Here is a 25,163-nt window from a genome sequence, read left to right on the forward strand (position 1 = left end):
CATCAAGACCTATCTACATAACATACAAATATCAAGACAATCCATCTAAGCCTTCTCGAGTTATCTTGTTGGTAGACGGACGGACACACACACACATACACACACACACACACACGCACACACGCACACACACACACCACGCACGAACGCTGACGAAAACATAACCCTCTAGGTGAAGGTAATAATTTAACTATTCATGTCCACTGGCGGGACACCAGGCAATCCGGATGACTCGTGTGTTGGGAGTTGACCTTGCCACCAGCGATAGGTCATTTCCGCGGCATTGCATAACGGTGGCTGTCGCCTAGCGATAACAGCACAACCCATGTGGAACCAACATGGCACAGTAGGGTGGTTCCAAGGAGCTGAGAACACACACGTACATCCGAAACTTGTCCGAACCGTCAGTACTTTACACCATCAAGAAGGGTGTATTTTCTGGCATGTGGGATTTGAACTTCCTGGGTTGTGTGTGGCATGTGGGGTTTTCTTTGTTGGTTACCTTCGCTAAGAAGGTTAGTTTTCGGTAGCGTTTGCGCGTATGTGTGTGTGTATGTATGTATGTATGTATGTGTGCATGTGGTTTAGCACGATAACGCAAGACGCTGTGGATGGAATGATTAGATTTTGAGCCTCCTGGCGGCTTGTTATTGTACTGCAGCGGAAGTTTTGGGTTTGATATCTCGTGATCTGGACATGCTAAGGTTACGAAGTTTGGATGGTAGGTAGTTCTTTTGCTCGGGAAGAAGTAACATTCGTTTGCATTTAGTCCCGGTAGCAACTTGTTTTGTAACTGCAGGAGCTTTCGTTGAAAAATCTTCGAGGGAGAACCGACGGATTGTCCTGATTTTTGGCATGTAGGGAGTTGTAAGTGATGCTTGACTTGGTAAGATGACAAAACAAGATCTACGTCGTCAGTCGTAAATTAATCATCTTATCATCTGGCGAAGGTATGAGATCATGGAACTTTGTTTCTTTGTTTGTTTGTTTGTGGTTCTATTGGTGGTTGGAATAACTCTATGAGGCTATGGACGTAATGTTACGGGTACGAGTATGATATTTGGTATTCTGTACGGCGTGGTTGTGGTTCTACGTGTCATGTTGAGGTGAAATATGGCTGCGGTGTCAGGTCAGGTGTGACAATTTGAGGGTCACGAGGTTGCGTTTACTGGCTGAGACGGTGACTGACAAACAGATCAACTAAAGGACATATCCGTCGCGTAAATGTCTCACCTACGCTGTAACGACCGCTATACTCCGTTTTTCTGTGTCAAGCACCTTCAGGCTCCCAGACACGCAACTCCATAGAGGCGATCAGGAGAAATTCCACCCCCAATTACATTATAGTCGACGAACTCATTCCACTTCTCCGTGTTGAAGGCCAGGGTCAGCGATGGTTCACATTAGAGCGCTGCCCTCTTCGGGTCTTATTGAACACCACCAACCGCTGAGAAACACAATTTGTGCGGAATTAAATCGACCAGTTCTTGTGTGTACCAGGGCGGTCTGTTGGGGTGGTAAGACTGAGATTAGGATTGAGTTACTTGGTGTCTTCAATAAGCCACATTTAAGAGAACACCGATCAGTGTACAGCCTGCTCCCTGAAATAGCCAGTTTCTGTATGGTACGAATGCGTCAAGCTAGCCATGGGATCTAGGAGAGGGGGGGGGGGGTCATCCATGACGCAATAATGATACTGGTTGCCAAAACATGCGCCCATTCACTTGTTACTGAGTATGTGTACTCTTATAGCCATGCGTGATGCCATGGTAAATTTCCTGCCATTTTGGCCAATTTCTACTCTTTCTACACAGTCCACATAGAGGTCTGGCGGTGTGATCTACCTGGGAATTGTGTTGAACGGTGCCATGTTGTCATTGTGTTCCAGCCTGAGGGTCAGGGAGTCACGACTGCGTACCGATGTACACATCCTTCATCCTTTAACAAGGGGAAGACAGTTCCCACATCTGGCCATTAACCTATAAAAGGCAAGGAGTCTGTCAGTTCAACTCTGAGGCCTCGGGTTTTCTTTGCCCCGCGGACCTGGAAGCCATTTGCCTCGGGTATGGCGGAGGGGTGAAAGGTCAAGGGCACGTCGAGCCTGGGAAAATGACATAATATAGCCTAGTGTACAGTTCTGACGAAGCGATTAGTGAAAATTGCCTCTTTCATTTTGAATATTGAAAATGGATTTCAGAAGGAACTAACTTTACTATGAACGATAATAACGTTACATATTTTAGTCTACTTTAATGGCTTTCAAGCACAAAAGAAATGATCCTATCTACATTTGCTTTGCCGAATTGACATTGTCACTGATCCTGGGAAGTCCGACAGATGATTTCAATCATTTCCCGGAGATATGTGGATTACTTTAATTGCTACATGGGGATTTGTGGATGTCAGAGTCTCCGCGCCCAAGGTCACAGGCGCGCCCCTGGAGGTTTTTAGATTGTCTGTTCGACTTAGCAACCCCAACTGTCAATAACTATCGCGCAGACAATATACCAATCCCATGATATGAAACATCTTGAAATACAATCTGGACATACTACAGTCACACAGAGAACGTTATTACAGCGATAATGTCAGAGCTTTGGTGTGTTAATAACCATGAGATTGGATGTCACATTCTATTAAAGACAGTTCTGATGAGTAAAATGAAACAAAGTTAAAGTAACCGAAAGAAATGCAAACATTTGTGGAGCATTGCTGGTGAGGTTTTGCTTGTTTATTTGTTTGTTTGTATTTTTTGACAACAGAACCGACAGTTTTGCTACAATTGACGTATGCATGATGATATTCTTCAACCTGTCTTTTATCGACGGAAACGCTCTGCCATTCAAAGCTGACGATACAGCTCTAGAGCCACCAACATGCTCAGAGCAGTGCGTTAGGCACTACTGCCCCCCCTCCCCATCCCCGTCACGCCACAGTCCCCCATCTGTCACCTCCAGTAGCTCTTCAACTGCACCGTAAACATGGTCATTATCTGGTGATACTTAATACTAGTAAGTGCAGTGCACCTTCACTGATGAGCAACTCAAGGGCAAGTGCTGCTGACAACCTGCCGTTAGCATCGACGACATCCGCCATTATAAACGGCGTCGACAGCATGGTCCAAACAAAGATGGCGACCGGCTCGACATGTGTTGGTGACCTTGCCATTGCTTTTATTTGTGACACTGCCAAGGAGAGAGCGCGACGGTATGGCATACAGATGTTGTTCACGCCGTAAATAACCGTGAACTCGCCTTGACCAACATCCAGGGCATCAGAAGTGTGTCGCGCAGTCTTGGTGAGGTGCCGATTGCTGCTGTGAGGGTTGTGGACATACACTCGTCATCAACACCACAGTAGAGACCATACCAACTGAATTGTTTGGTAGAAACACTGACATCTTCGGCGTTGAACCTAGAAGAAGGTTAATGGTTTAGCGCGAGACGAGTCGATGATGTTCTAGCTGTTAGAGGAGACTGTCCTATTTCTGTCTTGGCATTTCTACGCATCTTATAGACCCGAACGTTTTCCTCTGGGTTTCATGGCAGTGCATCGCAGGCCCAACACAACAGTTTGACTGACGTCCCCTCTGGTCTTCTCTTTATTCCGTCATATGACATCTTCCCCGGTGAAACGCAATTGACACAGGTTTTCATCGGGGCAATTTTGCACTCAATGTTTGTCCTTCACGTCGGTTTCTGGAGGTCGTCCCGGTGTACACCGTTTGTAGGGATTGACAGTACCAGGTCAGGACAAATCTTTTATGTCCCCGGCAACCGAAGTTAACAGCTACAAGCGGAGTTCACTGGAGGTTGTCGGAAGGCAACACCCCCTTCCCCTGCCAAAGATCTAGACATATAGCTTCTGTAAATATAACGTTATAGTCTAAAGCACGTCTCAAATTACTTTAATGGCTGTTCATCATCATGTGTCCAGGACAGGGATTTTGGCGCTGTGACAATGGTTTGTTTTTTCAAAAGTTAGGCGCTTCCAAAGCAGGATTTTTGACATGTTGGCAATACGACATGGCGAGCAACAGACAAAGTTGAACCGAAGTGCCAATACCTCACCAGTTGGGTGGTAAGGATGATTAGGAAGAGGATGACTACCAGCCAAGGTACACAATACAATCATGGACATGGAGGTTCTCAGTAGACTGGATTTGTCACGTAAACTTTTTCCCACACCTGGGTAGATTGGATATCAGATTGCACATCTTCCAGCTATATGTTATTGAGTTTTTAAAGATCGTTGTTGACGAATTTCATGTAAATGATAACTCCTGCACTATTTATTACAAGTGCTTTCTTTTAACCGCACAGTAAAAGTCTCTCCTGGCAGACCTGATGTTTGATATGTGCACAGAGTCTGTGTAGTTGACGTTGTGTTTGAACATATGGTTCCCGATAGCTATAGCCTCCAGAATGGTGGGACCAATATTTACCGGCTGCTGTCAAGGCTGTTCGTTTTATGTTCGTGATTCGCGGAAACGTTCGTCAGATAAAAGTAACCTGTGATTAAGTCCTGAGCGTTTTTGTGACTATTGGCCAATATCCGAGTAACATATTTCGTCTATTGCTGCACTATATAGTTTTGTGTCGTGCAATGCAAGTTCTTGTTCAGTACATTCTGTTCACAAGATATTTTGGAGTGATACAATCATGCCTTGGATGTTGTTTGGGATAGATCTATCATGTCTAAAGGACGAACAAGGTCACAACGATGTACAGAAAGTCATAGATACGTCCTTGAAGCCCTGTAGTCTGACCCATAAACTTATCCATAAACATTCCACGGAATGATCTGCAATATATTAGTCAGTTTTGTCGCTGGACAAAAGCTTGTTGCAGTGGACTGCATCAGTTGATGAGTGAACAGAGATCAGCAGAAAAGGAGTGATGTTGACCGGACACCCCATTCTAGAAGGCCCTCCTCGAGTCGGAGTGAGAGTACCCAGGGTTACAGTCTCTTTGTATCCACATGTTGTTGTGAAACCTGGTGCGAAGGAGCAGTCTCGTGGCCGCCAGCCCGTATCAACACTGTCCAGCCGAAGATAGAGCAAACATGGTGATGGAGCTCAACATTCCATCCCGGTCGTAACCGCTGTTTTTTTGAGGATGTGTAAGCAGGTCGCTACCAGTTACAGTATGTGTGTCGTGGCAACGTACCTGATGGACAACTTGGGATCTTTCTGTGCGGGAGTCGGCGGAAACGTCTGGGAGTTATTATCTACAGTCGCAAAAGTGCAAAAAAGGTTACAAAAGGACATCTTTGAAAGATCAGTTGGGCCGATGGTTTCGTGCGGCAATCTAGATCGGCAGACCTATAGCTTTCAACTTTCTTCAAATTCTACGAGGATCCTTTAAATGAATATTTATATGACAGAACTGATGCTTCCCTTACTTCTTTGCTACCAAACAAACAATTTGTGGCGGTTTCCTGTAACCATAATCCCCTCCCGATCACCTTTCCTTATTTCACCTTTAATCACGTAGTAGCTCTGGACATCACCAGGGTACCAGATAAATATACATTCTGTCCAATGAAGGGCGCCTGTCTATACAACTAGACACCGTGTCCTGTGGAAATAGGGAAGTAAAAAGCCTCCAGGCGATTCCTCAGCAAAGGAAGCAAGCAATAAGCGGACGAATTTGACGATGAAGATCGCAGTAGGCACTGCAATCAAATGTTGGCCACCAAGGTGGTCTGAGCGATGGTAATTGACAAACGATGCAGAATATCCAGTGAGGTTAGGGAAGGATAATAACCTGCAGTGACCCTTACGTTACCTCTGGCTAGCTCATACTATCCGTAACAAATCAGCCCCAGGCAGGTGCATCGTGGACCGTTGCTTTCATCTTCTTCTTTTTTTGCAGTTGCCTTATTCCTTGTTCATCTATCTTTTGTTTACTTTCACAAAATCGTAAACTAATTTCTAGACTTGGCTGATTACCCAAAAGAAAAGATACCATGATTTATTGAAACGGTAACTTTACAAGAAGATTCCGCGGTTCTGGTCTTCAAATTCCTTTAAGTTACCTGCTAGCTGATTGCGCTTGTCTGCGCAGCTGCCTGTACTTCTCTGTATTCATTTTCCAGGTTTCCGTCCAGGCATGTATGAAGTAAAGAACACAGAACTTGCTAAGTATTTTGGGAACCGTGAGTCGTCATCATTCTCCCTGAGCTGAGGTCAGGTACTGTTACACAAACGAGACTGTTTTCATCATTATGTGCCAAGTGCTCCCGGCAGGGTAGCGGGACGCCATGGTGGGACGGGAGGACTTGAGGTTGGGTACAGACCTCAGGCCCGCAGGAGGCCGCCGTGACGTGTCCGTACTGTGTGTCCTGTAGGATCTCCTCGTTACCTCCAATGCGGAAAGGTAGCAAGTCTCTATTATTGACAGGTAACTGGTCAGAAGGACAAACTGCTAACTCCTACCTCCGATCCACAAACATGTTACCTACTTTATTGGCTGCCGTAGACTCCTCGCTGTCCGTTGCTCTTTTGCGTCTAGCTCTTGTCTGGGGCTGAGGAGTGGGAGGATCGCTTCGGCTGATATTTGATCAGGCTATTTTTTATACATATGACAATAGTCTACTGTCTCCACCTCATCAGGTGCCCGTTTGATAGTTTTCCTTGGCATAGGTCGTTAAAAGTAGGCTAATAGGTCAAATGTTATGGAACGTAAATAACAGAGTCTTGCCCATAAATCGTGACGTTAAACAGAAGAGCGGAGTAGTTTTATCTGTTGTGAGTTGTGACTACTCGGCCAAAAAGGGTTTTATTTGCTAGTATATTTAATTCAATTCTGGTTCCCAAGTCTGCCGGAACCACCTACCGGTCATGAACTATAACATATAGTATAAGTTATGTCGCCCATGTTGCTACTATCATCAGCAATCTGCAATTAGCATAAATATGGCATGGGGCATTGTTAAGGCATAATTAAGACAGGCGTTAGGTGAATTCATTTCTGTCTACTCCATATTAACTGCAGCATCCATGTACAGTCTGGGTGCCTGAATGGTTGGACCTATGATCTGCAACGTTCTGAGTAGAGTTTAGAGTTCATGAAATCACATTATATGCCCCACCAATCCATCGCCGCCTTAAGAGCTGTACAGCCAGGTGTTGTGAAAATTCCTGGGCTTGAGTGTCACTTCTCTGTTTGAAGGTCAACCCTTGCCAGGCAGGGGTAGACAAGATTCCTGTTTTCACTTTTACAACTTCTGCAACACACACACGTCAGGTCAGGACTCAATTTTCAGGACTCAAGAATTCGATCGGGATGGATCGAGTGCAACAGGGCAGAGGCAAGCTTAGTCTTCCTTCTCTCCGTTCGCACTTTGAAAAGGTCGGTCGGGTAAACACTTTTGCAGAACGTCATGCGGAGGTCCAGAGTACTACAACTTTCTGACTGAAGCAGCGTCCCTGAGGCCAAGTCGCAAAACGCCAGCTCTTTACCCCGCCCCCTCGGCATACGGTCATTTCAACTCGACCAAACTTCAATTTCACGGAACTTATATTTAGCTTGATGATATTGCCACTGCAAATAGAACCTGCGGCCTACAGGAAATACAGCAAGCGACCACGACCCGCAAACGACAAGACCTTACACAGTTAACTGCCTTGAGACGAGCGTCCCGCTAGGCGCCCTTGTTCACATCAAGTCACGTCTAATCGTAATTACATGGTCGAGACGGTATTAGCAGGTGCACCCAGCGGGGGGACGGGGGTTACTCTAGTTTCCTGGCACTTCAGTATTCCGGGTGCTTCATTTGTTTGGGTCAGGGTCAGAAGTGAGGGCTGATGTCAGGTGGATAGGGACGTGATCATGAACATGTCTCATGGATACGTCTGTTCGTGATAATCCAATTATGTAACCCTCCTAGCAGGAGAGGCACAAGCCTGTTAGGGGACCAACTCTCCTCATCATTAACAGCGACAGCTCGGAGTCAGACGGTGTGATATAAACGAACTTTAATACCGACCCTGCTGTCGGTTCAACGACAAGGAAAATTGTGTCCAACTTTACAACATTATGTTTTATGTTTATGTGTGTCGTTCCGCCAGTGTTTTGTGGGGAGTGGAATGTGCAATTTGAACTTGGTCAGGTTTATGTCCTGTTTTATTGGGTGGCCGTGACGCCCTGTGCCGTCCGCGTGTCAGAGCTCACGTACAGACGAGATAAACCACACAGGAAGGGTCAGGGAACAAGGGCGCGAAGCCACAGAAATGTTGGTCATGAACGCAGGGTTGACAGTGGCTCCAGAGTGGACAGACCTCTGCTGCCAGGTTCTTCCGAAAGTGTACATGCAGTCTGTAGCGATGTTACGCATTTTCTGACAGAAACGGAAATGGCTGCAGAGAGGTTATTAAAGTCACTGTCAAGCTGGGGTCTATATACAACGTATAGAACTTGTTTTTTGCTCTTGGCTTAGTTTCTGGGGCAGCTCTGGTCATGGGTGATAGTGGTGAATCATGACGCATCTAGTAATCACTAGGAATGTATACCTGTAAAATCTGTAAGAGATAAAATGAAACGTCACAACGTTTCAATTACTAATACTGTTGTTCTGTCCTCGTCCTCAGAACAAGACAGTGCCATATGTCCAAAGATACGAATAGGAGAAGATGACCTCCCAGGTAAGTCTCTTGACGGTTTCTTCTCATTACCTTGAAGACTTTACACTTTGTGTCACAGTTTCTACTATTTCTCCACAATCTAATAGAGTTACTTCTGAGAATGATTACACGTATTTTTCTTTGTCTCCAGGGTTTGACTTGATAACACAATTTAGTATTAATGGCGGGCGACCGCTGCCTGGGGTTCGAAAAGTCAAGGGCTCCAGCGATTTTCAAACAGCCTATCGTCTTACAAGACAATCAGATGTACGTGTCAGTACGAGGTAGGTGCACATATGATATCAAGCATTGAACAATGACACGATGAACTGTTCTTGGATGCGCACTGTCAGTAACCCTAAAAAAAACTAGCAGATAGAAGAAGTACTCTTGGCTGAATGATTGCTTGTATTGACAGTCGATCGTTCTCTAGATGGTTTCACCGCTCTGACGAAGGTGTGCAGTTCCCATACAGTATACGACAGGTGCCACAATCAAGTCTAGTTTCTATTTGTCATCTGACTACAATTTGACATCTGTTCAACCATGGATTGTAGGCACTTTCTGTCGAGGGCATTGACACGGGCAAAGATAACAAGTGACAGGACGTGGTGGCACGTCACCAGGCCAGGGATGGCCGGTCCTAGACACAACTGCCGATCGTCGTTAAATCACGACACTGCGGTATGTGTGGACCTGCCCCCCGCCGCACAGCTCAGCTCATCCTAATCTCCAAGCAGATCTTTCGGTGGTCGCAAATGCCAGCATCAAATTGGCCATGGCAGTATCCATTAGCCAGACAGTATCCATTGGCCACTCGGTGGCTAATGGTAGTCTCCTGTGCAGGCCTCCAGGCGGGTGGAAGTTTTGATACGTTGCGTTTTGTACCATTTTTAAGTGAAAATGGACCACTAGTTCATTTAAGTTTTGAACTCTTGACCTCACAGTCTTCTCTCATGGTCGGAGTTCTCAGAAACCGGGTTTTTCTCTGACTCAGGTAAAACACAGCTGGGTACTCCCTGCGATAGCTATCAGTTTTAATTCACTCCGGTCGCCGGTTCGGCATTTTTGTCGCGCCTAGTCCTTATAGTGAGTGACAACTGAGTGAGTGACAAGGATGATTCAAAAGCGTTCTTTTGCCGGCCATCCTTCAACCAGCCGCCCAGAGAAGGTCCCTGAGCGGCTGGTTGTAGGATGGCCGGCAAACAAACGCAGTATTAAAACTCTCACCCGCACGTAGGCCTGCACAAGAGGCTAGGCTATTATGGACACTCCTCTGGCCAATGAATACTGCCTTGCCACTTGCCGTATGATCTGCTTGGAGATTGAGCCCATCCCCCGGCATGCGGGTTGTCGCCGTGCCAGGTTGTGCGGGGCTGCTGGAGACGTGCCATGGAACGTGTGGAAAGCGACACTGACCTTTGCTAGGTCGCCGCGTGCACCAATAAATTAAGCCGACCTCACCTTGACAACGGTCCACATACCGGAAAAATACGCCTAGCACTGTTTTTTTTATCGGGACGGCAAAACGTAGTTGAATGCGACAAATGACCAAAACTGATTCAATTCAACTCAAGAACAAATTGCGTGCTGATCTACGGCACTTTTGTTTCATTTGTCATTCGCATTTGCCTTGCACCTAAAATTACACCTGCGTAATGTCAACCTACCTCGCAGTCATGTAAAAAAAGGCAAAGAAACGATTTCTTCTACAGTTTTAGAGATTTGGCACATGATTAATTCAAAACGATATGTGATGAAACATCAATGTATATGTATATATGCTATGCTGTTTATGTGTACATGTTCATTGACGTAGCTAAAACATGTGTAAGTGTTACAGAAGTTCATCCGGGCGTTCCCCCAAAGTAAACAGGTAAAAAATGTCCCACTATGTTGGGGACTAACCTGTTCCTCCGGGCGGGCGGGTAAATACATCAGAATTACGGCATCTTCTCGACCCGAGTCCAGGGAAACGGCGGTGACATCACGGAATCCTGTAATGTACTATACCCACGCTTCCTGTGTCATTACGGTGACTTATGCCTTTCTAATCGCGGAAGACATGACAAACAGTACATATTGCATGCGAGAATCCCGTCTCTCCCCCGATGTTTACATGGTGTGCTCGGAGATTGTTCTGTTATTGTAAGTCATGTACAGGTCGTGACATGACCTTGCAGGGCCGTTACATCACGCTGATGACTACCGGTGAATGCCCGTAGCCAGGATTTTGATTGGTGATGGTGGGGGGGTCTTCCCACTGTCTGAGGGACCAGCGAGAGCTGTAGGCGCAAGCTTTCTAGGGGGTCCGAAAATTTTGAAAATTGAACCTTCTGAAATGGCACTTCGGAAATGGCACTTCTGAGAGGATTTCGAAGAAAAAAAATCAGATTTAGCTTTTTATTCAATGACAAAGTGAGCAGTTTTTAAGGATTCAAATAGATAGAGATACAAATCAGTCCACCTTTGAAAGAAAAAGTTTGGACCTTCAGATAAAAAGTGGACCTTTTAGCCTTGTGTGTGTGGGGGGGGGGTCCTTCCGAACCCCCCGAAATGGCCACGGGCATGCTGGTGACTACCGGTGGCATGCTGAAAATCTCAGCCAACATTTGGAGATGCCGCTCTAGGTGACATGGCCTAGACCCACTGTGGCCTAGACCATTATAACGGAAACTAGGATTTGTAACATTCAAGCTATAATACAATGCACTTTGCTTGTCCTTGTCTTTTCTTCTTTTCTTGTCAAGAAAAAACCATGTCAGCAACACCCATGACACTTCTGTTCAACTGACATTGAACGCTGGAGACATCATCATCAACATGACGAATTAACCAATTTCTCGCGAGCGTTAACTCTACCGCGATGATTCCCATGACCTTGAACAGGCCATTCTTCATAGCATCTCCCCGAATGTGAACCAGCTGGGATAATCTAAGCAACAATTAAGTCTGTAATAATGTCACCGACACCGACATTTTTTAAATGTCCCGTTGACAAGTTGTTTATCTTGTAACCGGTACAAAGGCAGGGGGACAGGATTCCCGCCGAAAGTTTTCCAGGCTTCGCTCCACAGGTTACTTACAGCTGGATAGGTCCGTTAGAGATGTTATCAGCATGGAGCTACGTTTTTCCGAAACAACATGAGGGATCGGGTTTGTCTAAAATCCGTGTGAACATGGAAATGCTTTTTACAAGACGTTGGAGAAATGGAATTGAGTAAAGAGACTCTTTGTACACATTCAAGTGTTTTATTCACCGTCTGTCACCTTCCTCAGGGTAAATCTGACTGGAGAAATGGAATTGTTAAGTTTGTGAAAAGAAAGAAAGTTTAGACGACATCCGGTCTTCATGACATAGCCACTGTCACTTCTGTAATGTTTAACTTTTCTTTCTTAATTGTTTACCTTTGACCATAGGATATTATAGTCTTGTCATCTAGTCATTCTACAAGGTATAGCTTGTTTGACATATACGCACATCCTTTGTTTTATTAAGTAGCAATCATGGTATGAAATCATACCAGCGTGATAACTCGCACGGAAGCACGTTCTGTCTCACCATCTAATTATAACGTTTGCATTTTTCTCGACCCTCCAGTGAGGTGTACCCCAACGGTCTACCTGACGAGTTCTCGTTCGTCTCCACATTCCGGATGTTGGGCACGACCATCAAGGAAAAGTGGGACTTGTGGAGAATAACCAGTCTGGAGAACGAGAGACAGATGGGACTCCGCCTGGACGGAGAGAACGAATCCATCGAGTTCACTGCTCTCGGGAGAAACGGGGAGCTCCAAACTGTTACCTTCTCAAACGTGCCCATCTTCGACAGGAGATGGCACAAGCTGCTACTGTCCGTCCGATTGGACGGCGTCACTCTCTACCTGGATTGTAAACAGTTCGACGACTTTCCCTTTGGACCAATAGGAGACATCGACACTGCCGGGGACACGACGATAGGAAGGAGGGTCGATGACGACACGTCCGTCTTGGTGAGGTCACGTGATCGTATTCGTACGGGTCTATTTTTATTTTTATACCACTATCCTGAACTTGTTTTAGAGGCTTGATCTTGATCAGAACACGTAAACTTTTTGTTGCATGTTTTTTTTTCTTTCTTACAGTTTGAACTTCAGTGGTTACTAATTCATTGCGATCCGTCCCGAGCGGAGAGGGACACATGTGAAGAATTACCGGTGAGCACACACGACCGGAATTTGTTGTGGACACGCACATCAAAGTGTTACTTACACCTGCCCTTGTATGACCATGTTAACGTTTGTTATCGTGTGGGTAAGTTGTGAAGCGGACGGAGTGATGAAACGTAAATGTTCTAACCAAAAGAATGAAGGGACTACTCTCCAAGCAGAGGTTTGGGTTTTGGCTTATTTTTGTCGTATTTTTAGGCTTTTTTATCGGTTGGCGTAAAGATCCACTGCAAAAAATAAATCTCGATAAAAAGGCCTAAAAATACGCCAAAAATAAGACAAAACCCAAACCTCTGCTTGGAGAGTATGATATGACACTACTGTTCTTTTGTTTTAACCAGATCAGTAATGTTGCGTATCTTTGTATCAGTCTTCGTGTTTGAATATGCATGGTAGTGTGACATGTAATAACTAATGTTTTTCACGTGGTAAACTGGTGTTTTTCAATTTATCAAAAATCACTTAATGTCAATTCAGGTCTTGTGTTCAAAGATTGTACGTCTCCATTTCAACTCACTTCGTTTTTTTCTTTCTCTTTAAACCCCAACAGGGTTTAAGTCTGGAGGTAAGTTCTTATCATCTTACGACTAGCAATCATATAATAATATCATTTATTCATAAAGTTCAGCCAATATACTAACCAGCTCCTGTATACACCAAAAAGATACAAATAAAACGTCCGATCCGTTTCTTTTAGTTACAAAATATACATTTCATGATGTAGTATGCCGTTCAATGGCGTTAGGGTTTAGTTAGGTCATTCTTGAAGCAAACTATGAAACCGGTAGATGGCGTGGCATCCTCAGTGATGATTGTCTGTCTGGCGGTTTGGCTTGCTTTGCCGATGTAGGCTAGTTTAGGTCATAATCGAAGTAAACTGTTCATGATCATAGAGATTTTACCCGTGCCATACCCAAACTACATGTGACTTACACCCCCAAAAGATGAAGTTGTACCTGCTCCATGTGTTGACCTGATAAGTGGATGCGGCTCTACCCCTTCCATGCCCTTTGTGTAGACTTGTACTGAGTTAAATCATACCATCATAGTATAAGGCCCATGTTAGAAGCTTAGACCGAGTCCATATCATTTCTCTGTGTTCCTTAGTGTCACATGATGTACAAACGGTTACCTTTCACGCCAATGTTGTAAGTGGCCTTCCCAACTTAACTTGTTTAACATCCTCTGGCTGTTGTGATAGCATACACGTATTGGTCCCAAACGATATTACCGTTTTATATGATAATATTCCCCACCCAACTGACATTATTAACCATGTTGTCCGTTTCCTTTCAACCTTATATTGATTTTGATTGTCTCTACGACCGAACCCCTTTCCCGGCCGGGCCCTCCCTCCAACCCACACCCTGAGCAGCAGGAAGAAATATTCGACAAAGAGGTACTCCTGCTACCCAACCACGCTTGCGTAGCCACGCCCACTTCTCCGAACCACGCTTTGCCTCTCTTTCTGCACCGCCAGTCGTTGTTTTGGCTCCAGATATGAGTCCATTTAAGTCGTGATACAATACGTTGCTTTATTATATGTTTTTCATCCATTGTTTTAAATGAAAGCAGCGATATCACGTATTTGTTTGCTCACACCAGCTTTTGTGCGTAGTGAGACCAAAGAGGTTAAACTCTTTAACTGCTTCGTTATTCCGTCACTTGATGGATTGTATACGAAACGTTTTAGCTGCAGTTTAGTCCTCTATTTTAGTATTCTATCACTAGGCGGATCATCGGGCATGTCTTTTGCTCGCTTCTAGTGTATAGTGTATGTACCTGTGCTTCAGTTTAGTTGCACACCAGCGCCTCACTGCGTCTAGCCCCCGCATTGCAGGCAAAGAAGGAAGACGATCTCTAACCATGTGCCGCACGTGTGAGAGGCATTTGACAAAGGGTGTCTGTCAGTGTTACTATGAGGATCGCCATAACATCGCCATCTTGTCCTTACCTTACCTACCAAATGACGTAACATATCAATGTCTTTCATGATTCCCGCCACAACCATAACGTCATGAATTGGACCTGTCAGTCAGAATGCTGACCCTTACTTTAACAGGATGCAGTGTGGCAGCAACTGTACCATTTTCTAGATACTGTTCGAGACGGATATACTAGTATACATGACGCATAAAGGACGCCAAGAATTGGAAGTAGTCGTAGTTGTTGAAGCCTGTTCTGCCTCCCTGTCAGAACAGCCTGTGTGATGACTATTCAGCACCTTGGAGAGAGGTCATCCTATAACGTAACATTTTATCGCCATTTCTTGTAGGATTTCTGCCCAAGACAATGTCCGCCCGGTCCGCCCGGAACGAACGGGTCTGCCGTAAGTACGCAGGACTTTCTCGGTATTTTAGATACGTTGCTGTTTCATCAACATTTCTTACATTTTTTATGAGATCGACACTGTGGCTACACCGTGGTAATGCTGAGATCACATTTCCGAAACGGGGACCGGCCGGGCAGTCTTATGGAACTAAAAGTATGATATAAAAAACACCAAAGCACAAAATAGTTGAAAAATTAATAATGGGAACTATTTGCGTACATTATTGATATAAACTGTTGATTTTTCGTTAATCGAAACAGCCCGGCCGGGCCCCGGTTTGGAAATGTGACCTCAGCATAAAGATAAACTAGTAATGTGTGAAAACTGCCTTTGATATTATGCAATTATTTCGTACAGTTATTTATTTATATATTTTTAGATCAAGCTATATGTCTCCCTTCCTGTCCTCGTTCCCAGGGCGCTCCAGGCATACGCGGTCCTCCCGGTCCGATCGGCCCAGCTGGACCTCCGGGCCCCGGCGGGCCGAGGGGGTTTCCTGGTAAACCTGGCAACAACGGACAGAAGGTTTGTTTAAAGTTAACACTTTTGATCCAACACAAGAAAGTTCTCTCGCCTAGAGCTTTCGACCAGTCACTCTGCTCTTCCTCAGTAGACTGACCCAGTGAGGCTTATGACGTGGCTTCTTTGAAGTGTGACGTGACACTGGGTCAAAGGTATCTGGTAGACGATGTCGGCCCCCGTCACGGTTGAGTGAAGGGTGATGGGCCCTAATGTAAATAGCCTCTTTCACCCCTCTCAGGAAAAAAGTCTTGTTCAGAGTGTTGGACAGAAGGTTTGGATTTCAGATATACTAGTATTTTAACATGCTGGCATGACACGACACGATATGATACCGTACATTATGAAGGCATTTAGAATTAGATGCATGTATGGTCAATGACAACACAATGGGAACTGTGAATAGTTGCAATTATATGCATGCAGCATTAAGTTATGAAATGAACACAGTAATTCTTGTTCACGTCTCCCAGGGCGACAAGGGTCACCTGGGACTGCCGGGGATAGCTGGGTCTCCCGGACCGAAGGGCGAACAGGGTGTCCCGGGGTTTCCCGGCGATCCAGGCGAGCAGGTAAGGCTGGTCGGCAAAGGTGTCATGTCGAGAAGTCTGTTCTCAACACAAGGAGATAGGTACCTAACTTCGGTTGGGGAAAGTCGTTGAGGTCACCTGGTGGCGCCGCAGCCGCACAGACCCTTGCAACAGTTCCACTAATTATAAAGTGTGTGGAGCAAATATGTTATGTGTATCATATGTATTATGTGATTGTAAACTCTGCATCAACTCAGTGCTATAAAAGGCTGCGATTGTACGGGTAATGTTTGACCACTAAACCATTTATCATTATCATTATTACCTAATGTAGTATACAATGACTGCTCTCATGCATTCATTTTTGAGCTAACAAGCTATATATAGTGTTCTTCTTCTTACAATACGTAAAATTACTTAAATTTTGATGACTGATCAGATAAGATAGTCTTTGAAATGCAATCAAATTTGTTAATGACTACATGTACATAGATTTTTCAAACCTAATTTTTCGTGAGTTGATAATATTATGTTGTATTTCTCGACCTTACTTACCAATTCAGTAAGAATTCTGAGGTACAGTTTGCCTGTCTCTCGCCAGGGGCCGCCAGGTCTGACGGGTCGGGCCGGTGTACCGGGGTTTCCAGGTCAGAAGGTAAACTATTACGTGAAGAAAAGGTTAATCCCACAAACAATCAGTTAAAAACTTTGCTTGAAACTGCACCTATTCTATACCATAATGCATAACCAATTCAACACATTTATACCATTAAGGAATTTTTAGCGGTTGAATAATAATGATTCTTTGCGTATTTGAGGCGAATGATGTACGAAAACTGCAGTCTTTCCGTCATATTCCTAAGCATACATTTTTAATCTAAATACCGAACTGTTGATAAGTTGATAATATGTAGCTATAGATTACTGATTTGTTACCAACCGTCACATTCTGCCCACCAGACACACACGGCAAGACATCATGGCAAATATGTTCAACGGTACTAATTATAAGTCGTGATATAATGATGATGAATAATAAGTCCAGGGTGAGATCCAAACGTAGCCATTTGGGAACCATCCAGGCTTACCTTGTTCCCAACTGACTCCGTCATGACCACAGGGAGAGCGTGGAGACACGGGAGAACGGGGGCCACCTGGGGATTCGGTAAGGAGGCTCTCAAGGTTTATGATGTCATTTCTTGATGATTTTTCTTTTACGTAACAACAATCGATACTACGTCAGAGTCAATATCACCTCAATAGACATTTATCTTTCTTTTTTTTAAATTTCCTTGCAGACTTTATCAAAGGGAGAACCGGTGAGTATTTCTGTCATATATTTAAAAAAAAAAACATTTCGACATTTGAACGTTATCTGCATACACGAGAATTGGGGCTTCAAATATTCCATAAAGCACTCTACTCTAATTCATTTTCACCATTTTCAGTATCGTCTATTCCTACGATGGCGTATTAACAAAGTTTAAAACCCTCCTATTCTGTAAGGTCGAAGCCTTCCTTGAGCACCCCTAAAAGTTTCAATGGTATAGCCTTTAAAAACCCACTGCAGGGCAGGGGGTATATCCTTTTAACCACCTAACCTGCGCAGACGGCTGTTATCTTTTAAAGTGGAAGTCTGGTTGGAGGAAAGCCCGGGTTGATCCCGAGCAAGCTATTAGCAAAGGGTCTTTCAAGAACAGAGTAAGGCTTGTACAAACAGCGTTAAGCGTTTATGGGCGTGGTTGACAGACATGTAACAGACAGTGCACAAGGCACAAGGTCTAGACAATAGACAACTGAGTCTTAGTTATTCCATAATCCGTATCTCGGTTAGTCTTTTCTTGTCAGGAACTTATTGCCTTTTCTGTGTGACTAAATGGAAACAATATCACAAATATCAGCGCGCCAACAAGTATGCCGTCGATACATGTTGAAAGTCAGATGATCCTGAAAATTTGGGGAAAGGGGTGTTTGGCATAACCGAGTCTGTCAATGGTGCGATTGACCTTTTGCTTTTCGATTTTACAGAGGTCTTGGAGACATAACATTGACAGCGTTGCTAGAGTTGCACCCTACAAGTATACATGTACCTTAGATACCGTAAATTTCACCAGAGCCGAGCTTTTAAAGCGATGTGAAAGCTTTTGAATTGAAACTTACTGACTGTAAGTTTCGTTGTGTTGCGGAGAGCTTTTCTCATTTGAGTCGCTTTAAAGTTTACTTAAGAGGACTTAAGAGGCCGTAAGATCCTCTCAGTATGTCTTAAGGGTAGAAAACAGGTGCAAAGGAAATAGCGTGCCCGGTCCGTCTGTTGTCGACCCGAACCCCTCAGATACGTCCGACATGGTTAATTAGGGCACACAACAACGCGGACGCCATTTACTACAGGGATAACCACGGAAAGGTCACGAGAGGTCGTATCCACTGCATTAACGCCATCCGATAGTGGATCCCTGCACGCTGTCTCTCAGTAAAACTGGTTCTATCGACGACAAACTGTTGCTAATACCGCCAGTTTGAAATTAGTCCACAACACCGTTAAACGATGATAAATACGCCTCCTTTATTGCTGAAATGTGTATTGAAATAGGCTGGGTGCGCAAAAAATCTACTAGTAATATTTCCTAGTCAATCTTACCATATTATACCAATCTTGCTATATTACCAGCCATTTTACTATATGGAATGTCTGACTTTACCCATGATTCCCTGTCCAGGGCAATCCAGGAAGACGCGGATTTCCCGGGGAGCAAGGGCTGCCGGGATTGAAGGGGCTAAAGGTGGGCGCTGTGGTTTGTACCGGACAATAGATCATTGTTACATGAGTCCCAGACGGGATCAGGACTGTCTCAGGAAAAAAAAAAGAAAAACAAGTATAGAGTATAGACCACTTGTTATTGGGTTTACATGTGAGCAAGCCAAAGATGATGAATCTGATCCAATATGACAGTACCCTATCGCATGCGCTGTCGGTCATCACATCCACGCAATTCGTTATCGTGTGATCATGTTCTCGCATCTAATCATCCTCTACTTTCTTCGTCCTTCTCTTATTCTTGCCGTAGGGAGAACGGGGGCTAGTAGGCAGACCAGGGCTGGATGGAAACGACGGATCAAGGGTAAGACTGGCCTAAACTACAACAACTGTTCCACATTTGACAAATCTAGAGCTATTTAACGATTGCGTGAGATCAGAGGTCCCTCCCGGGATGAGGAGGACAAGTGAGTAAATGACCACAGGTGGACTTTTATCCGGTGTTCAGGCACACTTCTTTACACGAGGAACCGCTACCACGTGGACTCACTACACCTTTGGCCAAGGATACACCGCACGAGTGTACGCTCTATTTCGGTCTCATCACTGTTTTATCTATTGAGGAAGGATCCTCCACTTAGTTTCTCTGATTTAGATGGATGATATTTTCCTCCTCTTAGTTTTGTCAAACCATAACATTTCAAGAATTCCTTAATCCAAACTCGACGCCGACTCCAAGTATTTCCTACTGTGAGGGAGTTTTCAAGTATGTGAAATATCCTGTCCGATCACGAGCATTGAGTCGTCATGATTCAGTACATGTACTACTAGACGGATTGGTCATGACCAGACAGTAGGTGATAGATAAAGATGTCAGTGTGTCCCATCAAAAATGCCCCGCCCTTTACTCCTTGGTGTACATAATAATCTCACCCCTTGCCCTTGACGTTGTCTTGGAGACTTCGACCCACCCACCCCCTCCCAAAAGTCTTGGGGAATGTCTGAGCATGTGTCCGTCATCATGCAGTCTTGGCGGACCATTAGTCTCCCCCGCCCGGCCCACTTCTCCCCGCGTCTCCCGCGGCCCGGCTGCCCAACCCTTCCATCTGTTGTGCCAACAAGCGAACAATGAGCGCTCATTGTCTGAGGGCGGCCTGAGGTATAAACATCGGGGACACCTGAGCCAGGTATCAGATACACCGCACCGACTACACGTCCGTTCTCTGAGTTCCCCCTTCTAGGACGGCGTGTACAGAAGCGTTTCCATCACAGCTGAAGAAGTTAGCAGAAAGAAAGACATCTTTATCGTTCAGATAAAGAAGCTTCGAAAATGCCCGACGGCGGCGGCTTGTGGTTTATCTGGTGATTCCGGAATACCAAAAGGCAGAACAAAATTACCAAATCCTCCATTCATGCTTGTGTTTATACACATCCTGTCGCGCCGATATGACCCCAAACTTTCCATTTTACCCGCAGAATGTAAGACCACAACAATGTCTGTTGGGTGTTCCATATGATTATTGGCAAGTGTCCTTTCAGCACACAGACTTAGCATGGGGATAATAACACTGTAATAAAGAGCGCCATCGTGGCTCAGAATTGTTGGGTAAAGCTTCTAGCTTTGCCCTGGCCCCTCAAAAAATGTGACACTGTGACCGTGGCTTAGCGTATTTGTCAAAATGACACGCTTTGTTACCTACCTTGCGCAGGTGGGGCTCAAGTTTGTTGCTGGTTATTTCGCGCATGTGCACAGCGCCGTGGTCTTCCTTCTCTTCCCGCCGAGAAACTGGTCGCAGAGAATTCCTCCTGCACCTGGTCTCGACCTTCCCGACTTCTTCTTTTGTCATTTTGCGATTTTTTTTTCTGACACATCACCATCGCATCATCACCGATGATGAAGGCGGGAGCAGTGTTGAGGGTCTTGGTGTGCACGTTAGTCCTTGTGGCGGCGGCGGGGATAAAACTGGAGACGAAGAAGGTGAAGCGGCACCGGGATAGCGGAGCCAAGAAGCCGGACAGATGGGGCTACCTGACGGGGCGGGACGGTCGCGGGATGGGCGTCGCGCAGGCCACGTTTCACGACGACTTCTTTGAAAAGTACGAGGAGGGCGGAGAGCTCGCGGAGAAGGACGACATCGGCGAGTTCGGGTTCGGCCAGGAGAGACCGCTCGTCAGTACCCGCACTCATCTTGGGATACCTACTTTCTCAGTTGTCTTTCAGTGACATAGTCTTTCCCCTTGAATCAGAAATAATCCCTTCAACTCGTCTTCATACAATCTGCATTCAGTCTGACATTACTTGACGCTATCTTTTTTAAAAGTGAGGAGTACTTTTGGTTGATATTAAGGACATGATATGTGCGACATTTTGCTGACGACTGTTTCCCTCCATCTGCAGGGTGTGCGCGGCGTCATGGGTCCGCCTGGGCCCAGAGGACCGGCCGGCCCTCCCGGACTCCCGGTAAGCTCCATACAACTTTTCCCGTCATATTGCGCTTTTATCAGTTGTGGATGTCAGTCAGGTCGATGCATTGTATAAAGTGTGCAAGCCACAAGCCACGAGTCTGCAAGGTCCTGGCGGGAAGCCAACGGGGGTTACAGATAAGAATGTTGAGTTGACTAGGTTTAGTGTTCTGCGGTTTTGCCGATGTTTGCGGTGGAAGAAATACCCCCTTAGTCCACTTTTACACGTGAAGGGCTGGGTTGGGCTGGACCTTCCGTCGGACCTTGACTGGGGGGGGGGCAGCCCTCTCGATATCATATAGAGCCAAGTCATAGTTAAAGACTTTGCTAACGCTCTTACTGATGTGAACGGGTCACTATTGTTAACGTCTATACGTATCCTACATGTACATCCAGAACATTTGTACCAAAAATTTTAACTAAGTACCGAGGCACAGTTTGTTACGTCAAAATACAGCGCAGAATTGTGTTGAAAGTCAAGAGCAAGAGAAACGCCGTACAGGAGGTTGAATGAATAACTGTCTATGGCGACCACCCCTCTGTCTGGGTAACAAACCTGCGTGGACACGGTGTCGCTTTCTCCACTCAAAGCTCCACTTTCTTCTTTTATCTTTATATTCTGTCACAGAAACTCGGGGATAAGAGTAATTAATATGCCCCGTGTGGTCAAATAATGGAGGAATGTGGTCCCTCGGTAATTAAGGTGATGTCACAGCACGTAAAGAGGCGTGGGGCGACATTAATTCCACCTTCCAGACGTTCTTAAGGCGCGCTCCGTCGGCGTCTGCCTGGGGCTCGTCTCAGACTACCGACATTATGCTTAGGTCACATTTCCAAACCGGGGCCCGGCTGGGCTATTTCGACTGACAAAAAACCCAAAAATTGTATCAAGATTATACGAAAATAGTTCCCATTATTACTTTTTTTCAACTTTTTTTGTAATTTTTTGTCTTTTATATCATACTTTTCGTTCCATAAGACTGCCCGGTCGGGCCCCTGTTCGAAAATGTGACCTCAGCATTACGGCAGTTTTGTGATCGGGAGGAGAAGTCAGTAACAGAGACAGATTAGGCAGCAGCACTGCTCGTACCTTCTATTGAAAAGTTCAGGTACAAACGACGTATTAACCAGAAATACGCAGCAGATGCACGGGTTAACTTAGGACGGCAGAGCTAGAACGGTCTTCAGACTAGTGGACTTGAAATCCGCGGTTTATCCGGAGGTCTGTGGTGGGACAGAGGCGCGTCTTTACGTTAAGTCCGTAATCACCAGGTGTCCGCTGGAAAAGTGACTCACGGGCCGCTAATGAGGGGCAATATTGCGGCCGATCTGCGGCGACTTTTCTCATGAATAGCAGCGATAGAAAAGGGTATCTTGGAGTAGAAAGAGTTTAATTTCGAGGATCTTGCATCCTAAAGGCTAAGGGTAAAAGTGTCGAAATTGATTCAGACACTGTTCCATACCCCTTTCGTATGAAATTATCTGTCCTGACGAATTATTGAGGCCAAGTTATCTCAATCAAGTCAACATTTCTGAGCTTCTAAAACCTCTTACTGAAATACGCACCGGTTGCCATGGCGACGTACATGAGAGTCTGCCGTGAACACGTCGCGACGGAAGGGTAGCATGACGATATGCTGCTTTGATTTGGTCCGTAAGCCTGAGGTTTATGTAAGGGCGCCAAAGGTATGCGTGTCAGAAACGGGCTATTGGTGCTCAAGTAGACGTCAAGTCTGAGCCTTGTCATCGAGCACAGAAAGCCCGATCAAGGCGTCTCTTTCCGAAATCCTAACTGCAACCAGGGCCTTTAGCCTTTTACTGTAGTGCTAGCTAGTTTGCCTTTTCTATGCGGCATGCAAGGCATCAAGTATGATATGATAAAATTATATATATGAAAAAGAAACTCGATGATGAAGAAATCCATCTTCTTCTGAGACGAATATTGTTAAGAAAAAGAACTCGTATTTGAAACCCGCCACAGTTTCTCTAATCTCCGTCGGTTTGCTATTCCTCCTCCCTCAGCTGTGTGGACGTTTTCCGCGGAAGGAGCAGGAGTAGCTTTGATTTTGAGGTGTGTTTTGTTTAGTGTTTAGTCTGCCCGGGGAGGTCTGTGTACGACACGCTTGACACGGCCATAGAAGACGGACTGACCCCTCTCTTTGTCACAATAACACCAAAACTCTCTCCGCCAAACCGCATAACAGTATCGGTTATACCGCCACCTTACCCGGCCACCGCATTTTTGCGGTGAGATTCCTATCGCCCTGTGAGTGGGGATGGTTTACCTGAAGTATCACTCCGACACTCGTGTTGCCACAAAATACGATCAAGAAGAGGAAAGAGTTTTGTCCTGATTACAGACAGCAGCGAAAAGACAACTCCAGGCACAAACTGTTTAATACCAAGAAATAACAGTTATGTGGACTTTCTTTGCGGATGAAGAAATGAGGTTCGCAGACGTGGGAAGAACGTGTGGCAGACCTCTGTGGGAACTGCACGCTGATTCTAAAGCCAACGTGGATGCGGTTAAAAGGTCTTCAAGTAGAACTATCCCGACTATTCTCTGTCATTCTCAGCTAGACACACAGTACAGTCAAAGTCATTCAAGTACAAAACTGTTGTTCTTAAGCAACTTCCTTTCATCCCTAAGATAGCCAGGTGAGGATGGGAAAGTTGTCAAAGAAACTATCTTTTACACCACCACTCAGCGGGATTGATTTCGGGTTTTTTTCACCATACGCTCTCTCTGACAATTTTAACCCATCTATACTCGAATTGAGATGTATTTCGTCCTTTTAGTATCCGTCAGCCCCTAAACAAAGTGAATCCACTCTCTGTTACACAAAATAACTGCCAGCGGCCCTTCTCGCCTCCGGTGAAAGGGTGTCGTTTTAACAAATAAACAAAACAATCTGCTGCGAAAATAAACACGATGAAAATGGCTACATCCCTGTGCAAATACGCGGATAAAGCGGGGCCGTAACATTTTTGTCCCGGGGTCACCTGTCCTTAAGAGGGAGCAGTCGAGAGGTTACTGTTCATTGTGTTGGGGAAGTGCGGCTGACAGTTGATGGGGTAGTGCGTTGACGATGGGAACATCTTTGAGCAAACAAGTTCAACAAAGTAAAACTTAACCCTCCGCGCAGGTGTCAAGAAAGCAAAACAAACAGATCCTCCGCCATTGATCGTCCGACTCTGTTGGTGGTCAAGGTCAAGGAACAGGTGTTCAAGGTGACATAAAGTTACTTGGAAGGGATTTCAGCTGTCTCGGACATGGGAAATAAAGAACTGTGGGGTAGGGTGGTTCTAACTAGTACTGTTACACAACATGCGAATGGTAACACAGCTACGCTTGTGGTTGATGATTGTCCCGTTTCTACTTTTCTTTTCCCCCTTACTGACGTTTAGAGAGAGATATAAGACAAGTGTTACAGCAAATTAATGGGCAACTTCGAGTCAACTTCTTGTATGTGTGTTTGATGTTGTGTTTGTGTTTCTCAGAGACAAATGATTTACAAGTAAGGTATTATTGGCCACTCTGGCCTGAAAAACAGGCCAGAGTGGCCTGAGTGTGATACCTGGTTAAACAAATAAAGTTAAAGTTATTATCTTTATTACTTATCATTTTTATCTTCCAGGGTCCCCCCGGTGCTCCCATGATCCTTCCACCGGACATGGAGGGGAGCGGCATCCAGGTAAGTCAGCAGGGCAAGTGGATATAACTGTACAC

At 45.3% G+C, this 25,163-nt stretch overlaps 1 protein-coding gene across 1 annotated transcript in view; it reads left to right on the forward strand.

Annotated features, from left to right (window-relative positions):
- Nucleotides 1-25,163, forward strand: part of LOC109481013 (collagen alpha-1(IX) chain-like) — a 40,293-nt gene that overhangs the window by 5,660 nt on the left and 9,470 nt on the right. Inside the window, 14 exon segments of the mRNA XM_019783491.1 lie at nucleotides 8,594-8,647; nucleotides 8,778-8,910; nucleotides 12,228-12,612; nucleotides 14,539-14,550; nucleotides 15,110-15,163; nucleotides 16,159-16,257; nucleotides 16,817-16,870; nucleotides 17,336-17,380; nucleotides 17,514-17,534; nucleotides 18,933-18,995; nucleotides 19,281-19,334; nucleotides 20,754-21,140; nucleotides 21,369-21,431; nucleotides 25,072-25,128. Coding sequence (XP_019639050.1) covers nucleotides 8,594-8,647; nucleotides 8,778-8,910; nucleotides 12,228-12,612; nucleotides 14,539-14,550; nucleotides 15,110-15,163; nucleotides 16,159-16,257; nucleotides 16,817-16,870; nucleotides 17,336-17,380; nucleotides 17,514-17,534; nucleotides 18,933-18,995; nucleotides 19,281-19,334; nucleotides 20,754-21,140; nucleotides 21,369-21,431; nucleotides 25,072-25,128 — 1,481 coding nt within the window.

Source organism: Branchiostoma belcheri, unplaced genomic scaffold (genome assembly GCF_001625305.1).
Source record: "Branchiostoma belcheri isolate BF01 breed outbred unplaced genomic scaffold, Haploidv18h27 scaffold53, whole genome shotgun sequence".
In the NCBI taxonomy this organism is placed as follows: domain Eukaryota; kingdom Metazoa; phylum Chordata; class Leptocardii; order Amphioxiformes; family Branchiostomatidae; genus Branchiostoma; species Branchiostoma belcheri.